General features: G+C 34.0%; 1 protein-coding gene across 5 annotated transcripts in view; it reads left to right on the top strand.

Annotated features, from left to right (window-relative positions):
- LOC132703895 (rho GTPase-activating protein 100F) overlaps window positions 1-12,413 on the top strand; it is a 254,191-nt gene that overhangs the window by 164,854 nt on the left and 76,924 nt on the right. For all 5 annotated transcript variants that reach the window (XM_060673411.1, XM_060673412.1, XM_060673413.1 and 2 more), the window contains 2 exons: window positions 2,864-3,052; window positions 8,962-9,099. In XM_060673411.1, coding sequence (XP_060529394.1) covers window positions 2,864-3,052; window positions 8,962-9,099 — 327 coding nt within the window. The remainder of the gene's footprint in view (window positions 1-2,863; window positions 3,053-8,961; window positions 9,100-12,413) is intronic.

The following is a 12,413-nucleotide window of genomic DNA, read 5'->3' as shown; positions in this document are numbered from 1 at the left end:
CTCTATATTTTACCCGTTTTATCTTAGAGCCTTTGGTTCCCGAGATATCACACAAAGTAATATTTCTTTTAATGGGATACCCTCCAGTTTTCTAAAAACTCAGTTTTCTAATAAAATTTCCTGTCGAACGATGTGCCATACACCCATTTTTATTAAATAGTTTAAAAGATATTTGCAATTTTTGATATTTGCCCTAGTACTAGTATATATATATATATATATGTATATATATATATATATATATATATATATATATATATATATATATATATATATATATATATATATATATATATATATATATATAATAAAGTGACAACAGAAAAAGTGCAGGTCATATCTGGAGTACCAGTCTACTGTTAGCAATGTTGTACAATGCATTGAAAAAAAAGAGTAATCAAAGACACACCAATAATTTTCATAGCATTCTCTATTTTATTTTTTACAAAGTTCATATAAACTACGGTCCAAAACGTCTTGGTTTTTAACATACAGGTTGTTAAATTTGAAGAGGTGATGGCGATTTTTTGTAAATATTTTCGAAACACCTAAATATTTTTAAATAAAATTTGGTACAGTTACTAAGCTTTTTATGCTCTATTTAAAGAACTAAAACTTAGTATTGGATTGTCTTCAGGAGTGGGTAACACAGGGGAGGCGTGGGAAAAATTTCCCCCAATTTTTTTGTTTATCAAATTTTCGTAATTTGGACTGCAGAATTTGGAAATCTAATAAAATAATAAAAATAACAAAAAAAGAGAATTAGCAGATACTAATTTTGTATACCACTTTTGTAATGCTAGAGGTGGGGAGGAGGTACAAGAGTATCGTATCGTATGCGGTACCTGATCGTTGAGTTTTTATTAATACAATACACATAGGCATTTAGTTGAGCGTGGATCATTTGAACGTAACGTAAAATTTAAAGTTTATTTTTATTTTAACAATTAGCTTTACAGTTGATAGTGGATTGGTTGGTAATAAAAGGATTCATAAGAACAATTCAAGCAAAAACTATTTTTTACCAACAATGAACAAAATTGAAAGCTGTCGAATAATTGACATTTAATTTTTATTTACCCAGAAACACAAACAAATGAAACTTCCCAGGCTTACTAATGAATTTCTGCACCTCGATTTTAGACATTAAAATAAAAATAACAATTTGTAATTAAATTTTCAAAAGCATTTTTATCGAAAACTGTGTGTTCTAGCTAGGTGCAACAAGGGAACCTTATTTACGTAGAAAACTTGAGATTTTCAAATTCTGCAGTCCCAATTACGAAAATTCGACAAACCAAAAATTTATGGAAAATTTTTTACACGCCTCTCCTGTGTTATCCACCCCTGAAGACAATCCAGTACTAAGTTTTAGTTCGTTAAATAAAGCCTAAAAAGTTTAGTAACTGTACCAAATTTTATTTTAAAATATTTACGTGTTTCGAATATATTTACAAAAAATCGCGACCACCTCTTCAAATTTAACACCCTGTAATTTAAAAACTAAGACGGTTTGGACCCTATTTTATATGAACTTTTATCCTTATAATAATGTATAATGGTATTTAATCAAAATGAATTGATATTATTGCTGAAAGTACTATCTGCTACTATCTGCAAATTCTTTCCTATTGTACCGGTTGTTTATAGATCAAACTTGCTGATGTTTCCCCAACCATCTGGATGGGTTTTTCGCTTAATATATCTAATGTGGAAATTATTACGGAGAAGAGCAGATGTGTGGAGTTGATGGGCAGTGATGTGGGATGTGATGTGACAATGTGAGAAAATAAGTTCAGTCCCTGTGCGTATGTTTTCTCTAAACAGAAAGACCGAATGATAATTCAAGGCTATGTTAGGGTGTAGTATGTGGTATAGGATAAATATATTCGCGATGAGTGGGTGACCGTTATAAGAAAAAAATGTTTCAGACAAGTATTTTTCAATTAAGGGAACAAGATTTGTTTCCAGGTTTTCTAATTTTAATATGTCTGAAATAATGTTGTAAGCTTTAGGAATAGGGACTTTGGTAACGGACGATTCTACGTCGAAAGTAACCATAATATCCTGTGCATCCAATGTAATGATTTTTAATTGTTCAAGAAGATGGAAGGAATTAAGTATCAAAGTACCAGTTTCCTTGTAAAGGGCTTTAATATAGAAGCTAGATATTTTGCTAGAGATTATGTCGGAGGAGCAATGTTGCTGACAGTAGGTGGAGGGGGTAATCCTGGTTTGTGAATCTTAGGAAGTTCGTAAGATTCATAGACCGAAATTACTTAAGTATTACATAAGTTTATTTGAAAAATTTAAATGTGTCGGTACAAAAACAAGCGCTATGGCCCATTCGTTTGGGAACAACCTGTAACATTTACATTTATCGCCGTATTAAACTAGATATACGAATCGGTGGCGAGTGCAGCTTATTGCATAACCAACAATCCTGAACACTGAAATTTTCCTAAAATTTTCTGTACTAACTGAAAGTCCAATAAGCTTTGCCTCTTCTTCTCGATGTTTCTGAAACGTTGGGCGGTGTGGTGCTGGAATATTACCCACCGCAAACCATCGCGCTTGCCTTGGTTCCCGTCGATATCATATTTTATCAGATTTTCTTATGATTTCGATCGCCACTACACGAATTATTAAAATGTAAAGGGACGTTAATGAATCATACGACTATGACACGATTAGAAATGCAAAATTCGATTTCGGTGTCAGAAGAAAACGACGCTATCATACAGTTCGTAATGCACTCTTAATGTTGATCGCACGCGACGTTTCGATTAGCGATGCAAAAGGCCGTTCCCGTAATAATTATTCATACGAGGTAATTATCGTTCTCCTTCTTTTCTCGTTCCAGATACAATCAGCGATACGTAGACCAGGCCGCGGTCGCGGCCCAGCTCTCCCAAACGAAATATGGGACGACGGGAAGCCAATATGGCTCTACTGCCGGCTCAGCGACCCTGAGAAGAAATCGGGGAAGTCTGGATTATTCCAGCGATACTGAGGCCACGGTCGGGTCTAGAGCCGGTTATTATTATTACAGGTAAAAAGTGCTAAGCATAGTTCTGGTGGTGTGATTGAACTAATAGAGATCAGCTTTGTTAGTAATCGCCCTGAAATAAATAGCATGAATGTCTTAATTGGTCTTATCACAGAAACAAATTTTGTTGGTAAACTTAATAAATGCTCTTCATCAATTGAGATTATGTTATAGATTAATACATCAATGAAAAAAAATAATTGGAAAAATGTTTTGCGATTATAATCCCATGTTACTGTCCATTACAAAAATTTAAAAAATATAAATATGTCTTCATTGTTTTGATGGACGCTAAACGTTTATTCAATCACCGTTAACAATTAATATTACGAGTAGCAATCGTAGGTGTGTTGACTACGTCCACCGCAAACTACACTTGCGTTCATTGAAATCAGCCCATCGCAACCTTTTTTATTTGCGATTTTTATACAACTTAAAGTCGTTTCTCGCATCCTACTCGCCAACGCTTTCTGTCTCTCCAGTCCTCTTCTTGTAGATTTCTTTGGGTCATTGCGTTTCTTATACCGTCTCCCCATGTGTTTCTGGGACGTCCTCTTTTCCTTTTTTCTGGAGGAACCAATTCAATATTTTTTTTGGCGATCTATCATCCGGCATTCGACATACGTGGCCGTACCATTTTAAACTTTTGGCATCGATAGTGTCAACAATGGTGGTGTCTATCTTCATTCTTTGTTTTATCTCATTGTTACTTATTTTGTCTAGCAGTGTTAGTCCACAACCGCGTCTTCAGTAGTCCATTTCCATTGCCAATAATCTTTTACGTAAATAATCAGTCATTTCCCATACTTCGGCCCCATAGGTTGTAATACTCTCTACAGTAAAGGAGTAAAATAACTGCGTGAGACAAATCTTTTTTATTACTAAAAGATATAGACTTATTGACAATTAACTACTTAACACTTATTTTTTAATAATGCCCTAATAACATCTCTCACACGATTATGCATAGATCTAATCAAGCTCGCTATTGTTTCTTGTGGAATGTTAAACCCCTCGTCCTCTACTGGTATCGAAGTTGGAGTCGGCTCTGGTATCGAGGTTCGGGTAAAAATTCTGGCGCAAAATTTTCATTTTAGCTCATTTCCTAAATGTTCGATCGGATTGAGTTCGGAACTGCATGCTGGCTACTCCATAAGTCAAGAATCGACTTCAGCAATGTAATGTTGAACGATTATTGCGGTGTGAGGTGTCATGCATAAAAACAAAGTCTTCTCCCATGTACTCGACATAAGGAACCACATGAACTGCTAAAATCTCCTCGATGTACCTAGCGCCCGTTAAGTCTCCTCAGCCGCCCCTACGGATGAAAACTAAGTACTCCTTTCTTCAATGCAGCATTCTGCAAATCGATTTCTTGGTTTTCGGTATATTTTTCTTCGTCGGTCATCTGAAAACAGAACAGATCCGCATTGTTCCAATGTCCAATTCAGATGATTTCGTGCAAAGCGTAGGCGACCTTGTAAATGAGCTGGAGTAAGTTTTGGACCAATTGCTAGTGTTTTTCGGCTCAGGTTATTTTCATGCAATCTTCTTCTCACTGTCCACTAACTGTTATTGCACTTGAATCGCGTTAAAGTGATCATTTCTTATTTTTGTTAACACAATAAAATGTGAGCCATTGTAAGTTGTCTTCTGCCTATTCCAGGTCGCCTATCAAAGGATTCAGTCTCATAACGTTGGCACAATCTTCGAACTGCTGCATTTGTTACATCCACTTGTTGATCAAGTTTGTTGCTCTCGTTATAACTACCACATAAGCATATTTATTTTGTTTACCCTTTGTATTAAAGCATATTAAATAGTCTTGCATTGGTTTCATTAGTTTGGTGCTGCGTCGTGGTTAGAGGTTGAAGTGCGTGCTTTGTGCGCAATAATTTTATTAATGTATGTTTTATTAACCAAAGATTTTAAATAATATATTATAATTACGCGACAAGTGTTGTAAACCTCGTTGGAGACTTAAAAAGGTTACCAAACGTTCAAGCCGCTACGGACATATTGCCACATAGGAGCAATTGGATGTTTTCGGAAATATTACCACAGGGCTTGAATTTTGACGTTTGTCAGTACTGATGGTCACGTCAGTGAATACATCCATCCGTGTTGTTTGAAAGATATTCTCTATTGTCATAACAATTTATATGTTATTCGCTGGGAATTAATGAAAATATTAGAGCAACAGCAGCTTTTTTACCCCATCTTGAAAAGCTCTTCGTGAAGGATTATTTTTACTCAAAGTAAAGTTTCAAGTGTTTTGCAGCACTGTATTCCATTTTGCAACAAATTTTTTATGGAAATTCTTTGTTCCATTTTATTTTGTTCCGCCTTACTTTTTGAACACACGCCATACACTAAATATTTATTCAAAATAAATAAGAAATAAAAGTTCAGATTTTCACGAAATTATATATTATGACATGACAGTTGTTTCGACAACACCGTATCTTTATCAAATGTCCACACATTTGATAGAGATACGGTGTTGGTGTTTTTATTATTTATTTTGATAAATGGATTTTCATCAAGTAAAAGCCACCTCATTTCAAATATTTATTCGCACCAACAAAACATACCATTTTTAATTGATTAGTTTTTGATGTTTCGTAAAAATTATACTTTCTGATTTTTGTAATGTTGTGAGTTCAGCTATTCAATTATAAAAAATAACGTTTATAAATCCAAATAGACTTTTTTTTTAATAATTACAACAAAAATGTCCTCATTCCAGAATGAAAAATTTTAATTAACGAAGTCGACAACGCACTGACAGACATAACTTATTATTTCTATGTTCCAATAAGGGAAGATGACTAAATAGTTACAGATACCTTCATGGTGTAGTGGTAAGACATCATCTCTCTGCCATGTTGTAGGTTGCAGATTTGATCGTGGTTTTAGTGATAATTTTTTGAATATTTCTTTTTGGTGCCCAAATTTATTGACATTTTCAAAAATTGATTTGCTTTTATCTCAACCAGCGTTGCAATTTGTTTATCATTAAACGTGGTGCAGTAAAGCAGTCACTGTTTGGATTGTTTCTTCGATTATTTTTATGGGGCTTTTTGGCATTTGCTTAACTAAGAGGACCAGATATGTTTCAATATTTGGACATGCACCGAAATGCTTTAAAATTCCGTGGAATTTTAACAAATTTCAGGAGATAAATAAAGAGAGACAAATCACATTAAGGCGATCCACGAAAAATTCAAAACAATGAGCATTTTACGATTCTTACACACCTTCAGCAAAAATCGGTCTCACTTATTGGTCAAAGATTTTTAATTATAAAGAATTGTTTAATCAAGCTAACTTTGGAAAGTGACACCTTACGGCCTCACCTATTGAGATTGGCATTCACGATGACAATAATTTCAAGAATTGTGATGTATACAGTTCCACTTAAAAACTGTACACCCTTTTAAAAATTTTGTTTATTTTGATATTTTGATTTTTTTTATTGTTGCATAAAACGTTGTTTTGCTGATTGCTTTTCCCTAAGAAAGAATAAATTAAATTCTTATTTAGGAGGTTTTACCATATTTGTATTTGAAAATTCGTTTTTGCCCCTCTTGTCCTTTTTGCTTGTCAAATCCTTGTTTGAGGTTTGATTTTTATTTTTTTTACTGATCTAGCAGAAACCTTTTACAAATCTTCTGTTTTCTTCCTGCGTCTTTTGTTAATAAATCAAATTTGCTTAGGTAACGAACTCTAATCTTTTATTGCTTATAGATTTCTATGGATAATCGAACTTTTCTTTGGTTTAAGAATTGGTTTCATGAAAGAATTTTGATTTTATCGAATGAGATTTGATGTCCGCTTTTATGATTGTGTTTCCCAACTCATGATGATTTTAGTTGTCGTAGTCTTAAGGCTCTTTAATGTTCTTTGAGCGTAGTTGATATTTTTGGTCCTGTCCGTCCAATCTATTCTTTGTCGAATATGCATGGAATGCTGTAAACTCTCCTGGTATCTTCAAACGAAATTTTATCTTTGACGGATCGAAGATGTTGAGAGATTTTTGGACAAGTGGTACATCTGGTTTTGACGTTATATTTTTTAAGAACTTTTAATGTGTGGTCAGTGACGTTTGGAATGTATAATATATGGCATATATGTGGCAAGTGTAGAGTTTTTATTTTTTTTATTTATAAACTAGTATTTCCTACAGAGAGACGCAGCTGTCCAATAAAAGGAAAAAATAGTTACTTTGTCAGTGGGCTAGTTTAAATTATTTTTTTCCAGATAAATCTAATTAAGAACTAATTACAGCTTTTTATTGCAGTATATTGATTAGTATACCGTCTTAAGTGTCGTTTAAAGTGTTATAAGTACAGGCACATCTGATAATTTGAGAACGAGTTTGAATGATATCTAGATACAGCGAACATTTGCCTGTTTCGAAGACTGTAGGAATTACAATTAAAGTATGTTTTTTCCAAAACGAAAGGAGGTTCCATCAAATTGTTTCCAACTTAGTAAAGAAATAGTAAATCAAAATTTGTCATACGATTTTCCAAATACTGTATACAATAGAAGTGAAGGTTTTCACAATAACTAAAAAAATGTATCTGTCTATTAAATCTATAATTTATAGCATCTACAAATTTTCGCTGTGCTCTTTCCAGCCGTACGATATATTTAAAATTTATGGGATTCCAGACGGGCGTAGCATATGCCAACAAGTTTCAGACAAGGCTGTAAAAGAAAAAAGTATTATTAAGGATTTTTGATTATTAAACCCATTACTAACCCGTAGAATAAATCCAAGACTCTTGAGTCTTTTGAACAATGTGCATCTCAAAAAGAAACCCCGAATCCAATGCAACACCCAGGTTCTATACAGAGTCCTAAAAGTTCAGTTTGTAGTTACCTAGGTAGGGATCACTTTTAATTTCCAATTGTGCCAATTTTTTGGCAAACAAAATACATTGACATTTGTCGAGGTTAACAAACAATCTGTTCAGAGAACAATATTCTTCAAAATTTGACAAATATCTCTGCAACAATACGTAGTCTGCCGCCGGGTGAACCGGTTTTGAAATTTTTAAATCATCTGCGTAGAAGGAGTAAGTCCTATATATAAAGCACTGTCCAACATCATCTAGGAAAATAGCAAATAATAAGGGACCAAAAAATCATCATTTGAGGTACCCCCGAAGATATATTTGTACTCTTTGATTTTATTCCATTTACAACAACATACTGAGATCTCCCGCACAAGTAACTCTTTGCTTTCTCTAATAATTTCCACATTAAGAGAGATATTAAGCTGTTCATCGTAAAATTCACTTCATCACAACCTTGCAAAGACAATGAGTCCAAAAGCAACCCCACACTTACCACTGTAAGGAGGCGGAACGTCAACAATTTCGATTCATCAACAACCGACGCAGAAGGGATCCAGAAGTTTTGTAAGTGGTATCACAGTAGCCTGTGGAAGTTTCTTTGAAAAATGGGATGTTTCTTATTGTAACAACCTGAAGTCGTGGCCAAGTGGGACTATCTGAGTGTCAAATATGGAGAAGGACTATTAAAGACTCCTTTACGAAGAAAGCGTCTACGAATTCTTGACGAGGATTACTTAAAACATGTCATACATGGGCCATCCGTGTATTATAATTATTGTGGAAATATAATTACATGTTATAATTATCATAAATTGTATAAATTAGCTGTTAATAGAGAATGTTCTATAGCGCAGGGAAGACTGCCGTAAATCGCTTTTAACTAAGTTTGGAAAGGTGCAGTAAATTACTCCCTACTAGTTCTCGCGGCAATATGATAGGGATTCCGGGGTCGCGGAAGGTAAAGGGCGTATAGTACGTTCGCGCCTAAACCGCAACATCCATTAAATCAGTTTGGAATCTAATAATTAAATTTCTTTTTGGTAGAGAGCGGGGATCGTCTGCGACTGCGGGGGCCGTCCCTCACAGCACTATTCCCACACTCGGGAGGCAGAACTCCCTCACCGCCACCGATATATCCACCAAGTTTAACTCGCTGCCCAGGGACTCTAGGGGTTCGGCCAGGTAAGGTGAAGATGCTCGAAATAGGGGTGACTCGATAGCGGGATTTGCCCTTTTGTCATAATCGGTATAATTTCAGGTAGAATGTTTGCGGGATGGGCTTTTCATCCGTATCTCGAATGCTTTAATGCGGTAAAGTTACAAGTTACGGTAAAGTTACAAGCACATAATGATCGTAATTGAAGCGTTTTAATAGGAATACAGAGAAAGATTGATAATTTATTCACATAATCTGTACTGGGTATTCGTCAGAAAACAATTACATAACAAATTACAACTTCTGCATACAGGGTGTTTTCTAATTGAATGTCAATAATTAAGGGTGCGATTTTTGGGTCAATTGTAAAAATAAAACTTCATATATGTTCTAAACAAGCTATTATCTTGATTCGGGTTTAAAGGCTGTCGTCGATTGGAATTACTTCCTAACGTTTCGCTAGCACGGGTGGCGAGCTTCTTCAGAGGTCCTTCCATCTCCGATGTTGGACGTAGACTGAGCCTTTAAACCCGAATCAAGATAATAGCTCATCAACGGGCCGCGAAAGCCTTAACCAATTTATGTTCTAAACGTCTAAACTTTTAAAGTGGTGCTAAAGTTATCAAAAATAAAATCTATGTTCTTAATATCTGTAACACCACTTATCAATGGACATTATGTGGTGTACCACAATTTTTTCAAAATACGCCAATGGCGGACGTACGGAATTTAACCTATACATTTTGGCAGATATTGATGTTACGCCACTGATTTCTCTTAAAAAATTTTTTTTTTTACAATCTGCAATCATTTCTAAAGAAATTTAATTTTCTGATAATTTTCAAGCCGATGCACCGTTTCCGCTGAAAAAAATAAAAACCTCTTCTCTGCATGACTATAACAATATCGTTAATATGACAGCAAGCAGAAAATTCTCATCATTATTATTTCTTACTTAGGTAATTGTCTACCGGTTTTATTAAAATACGAAGCACGTTAACTCTGAGGTGTATTTTTAAAATATTTAAAATTATTTCTTATCATCGAAGTAGGCTGTGTCTGAATTCTGTTGTCAAGGCGGTTGTTTGACAGTTGTTTGACATCAGTTTTTAAAGTTCATTTCTTCGCGCCTTATTAATTTGGTGCTTAAAATATTACGAGCAATATTATTTTAAAAAAGAATGGTCAAGTTTGTCGAGTTTAATAATGAGGAGTTGGCAGATATGCATTTTATGTATAGAGATGGTTGACTGAATCAGGGACTTTGAGGGCAGATAATCATTCAAAAGGGGCCCTTCGGGGTGTAAGAGCTCCAGAAATTGAAGAAGCAGTTTTAAATTCTTTTTATGAAAAACCTGAACTTAGTACTAAAAAGATTGGAAATAATCTAAACATCTCGCACGTCTTGGTTAGGAAAAGTTTTGCACGATTTTCTATCGTACCCATATCAATTCAACGAGTCCAAGCGTTACTTCCCTAGTGTTAATTTTTGTCAATGGTCGATCAAAAATTTCCACAACTACCAGATCTGGGCCGATAAAAACCCCCATTCAATTGTACAATTTAAACATCAAGATGAGTTTTCGGTAAATGTTTGGGTTGAAATTGTTGGAAATTACTTAATTACACGCTTTTTCCTGCTAGAAAGTCTAAATGGCCATTTTTAGAAGAGGATTTGCAAATATTTCTAGAAGAAGCATAACTAATTAATTAATTTAATTAATTAAATTAACTTTTTCTCAAAAAGTTTGTTATTAATTTATTAATAGACAATTTTGTTAAAAATTATTAATAGTAGGTGGTAATTTTTTTTTTAAATAAAAATCGTTTATTGTTTATCTTGTTATTACCGAGTTGTGTTATTTCATTAAAACTGTAAAAGTGGAATGAACATTCTTTTTTTTTTCTGAAGAACTAGATATTTTGGTTTATATAGATATTTTATTTTTCCCAAAAAAGTTCTCGATTTAATCAGTGCAGTGGCAACCTAATTAACCAACATGTTATTCATGGCTTGCCATTTCCTTAAAAAAAGACATTTGCGTTGATTTTTAAGCAGATTTAATGTTTTATTTTTTTTTAATCCCTCGCACCAAATAAAAAATAATTTTATCTTTTTTAGTGAAATCAGTGGCGTACCATCAATGTGTGCCAAAATATTTAGGTGAAATTTCATACGCCCGCCGTTGGTGTATTTTTAAAAAAATTGTGTGTCAAATTTCATTAAAATATCTAAACTGATATTACAGTCTTTAAAAAGAAATATTTTGGAAAATTTTACGTCCCTGTAGGTATAGGACATATGTTAATATGAAGTTTTCTTTTTAAAATGGACTCAAAACTCGCCCTCTTAGTGATTGACTTTCGATTGGAAAACAATATAGTCATTAACTTATAAAAAATGTATAAGACGAGTATTACAAGCAAATATATAACGACCAACACTTTGACATAAAAAACAAACACATTAATTTTGAAAAGAAAACATCGATCATTTGAATGCTCTCAAATACATTTCAAATCCTTCCAGGCTGTAGAAAGCATTCACTGACAGCAGCCTCTTGATGGATTTTTTAGACTTGGATGAAGCCTGCATAATTAAGGGACCTCTTACAAAACGTATGATTGGGTTTTTGTTTCCATAACTCTTCTTCATAACGGGTATAGTTACTGTAGACATCAGAAATGCGAATTTTAATTTTTATGTGTTATCATTATTAATATTTTATGATGTTGAAATATCTCTTTACATGGTTGTCTCAGAGGACGTTTAAAAATCATCCTAAGCAAGACTCTATTGCTGCATAAACATCCTTTCACAATCTTGTCCCTAATTTACATTATCATATAAAACAGAAAGGTAAGGTAGTACAAAGCAGCTAGTGGCCTCTCAAGCCAAGAACGTTTTGTTTGGTTTGCTGCAGAAACTACCACCTTAAGTAGCAGTCAATATAGGAGCCAAGAAAGTTCGTGGTCTGATTTGTGTCTAATAGCAATTCAGCAGAACTTTATCACAAGCGTGGTAAAGGTTTGATATAGTGGGTAGTAAATTCACCGTCTCACTAAACTCATTAAACTCAATCACAACTGTCTTCTCCAAGTTTACAATCAAGCGATTTTGCTTGCAAAATTCATTATATTGTGGAATGACAAGCGACACACTATCCATCAATCCTTCTGCATCCCCTCCAGTGATGAAAACATCGTTCATATACACTGTGTCCCACTTAAGAGCTGTTCACCCTTGTAAAATCTTTGTTTATGGTTCGATTTTGATTTTTTTTTGTTGGATATAGCTCCCAAAAACGTACTAAAATTTTGTGTTGCTTATTACATTAAC

Source organism: Cylas formicarius, unplaced genomic scaffold, assembly GCF_029955315.1.
Source record: "Cylas formicarius isolate icCylForm1 unplaced genomic scaffold, icCylForm1.1 PGA_scaffold_6__28_contigs__length_40554024, whole genome shotgun sequence".
Taxonomy (NCBI): Eukaryota; Metazoa; Arthropoda; class Insecta; order Coleoptera; family Brentidae; genus Cylas; species Cylas formicarius.
The sequence above is the reverse complement of the archived record's forward strand: the minus strand, read 5'-3'. Positions and strand labels throughout refer to the sequence as shown.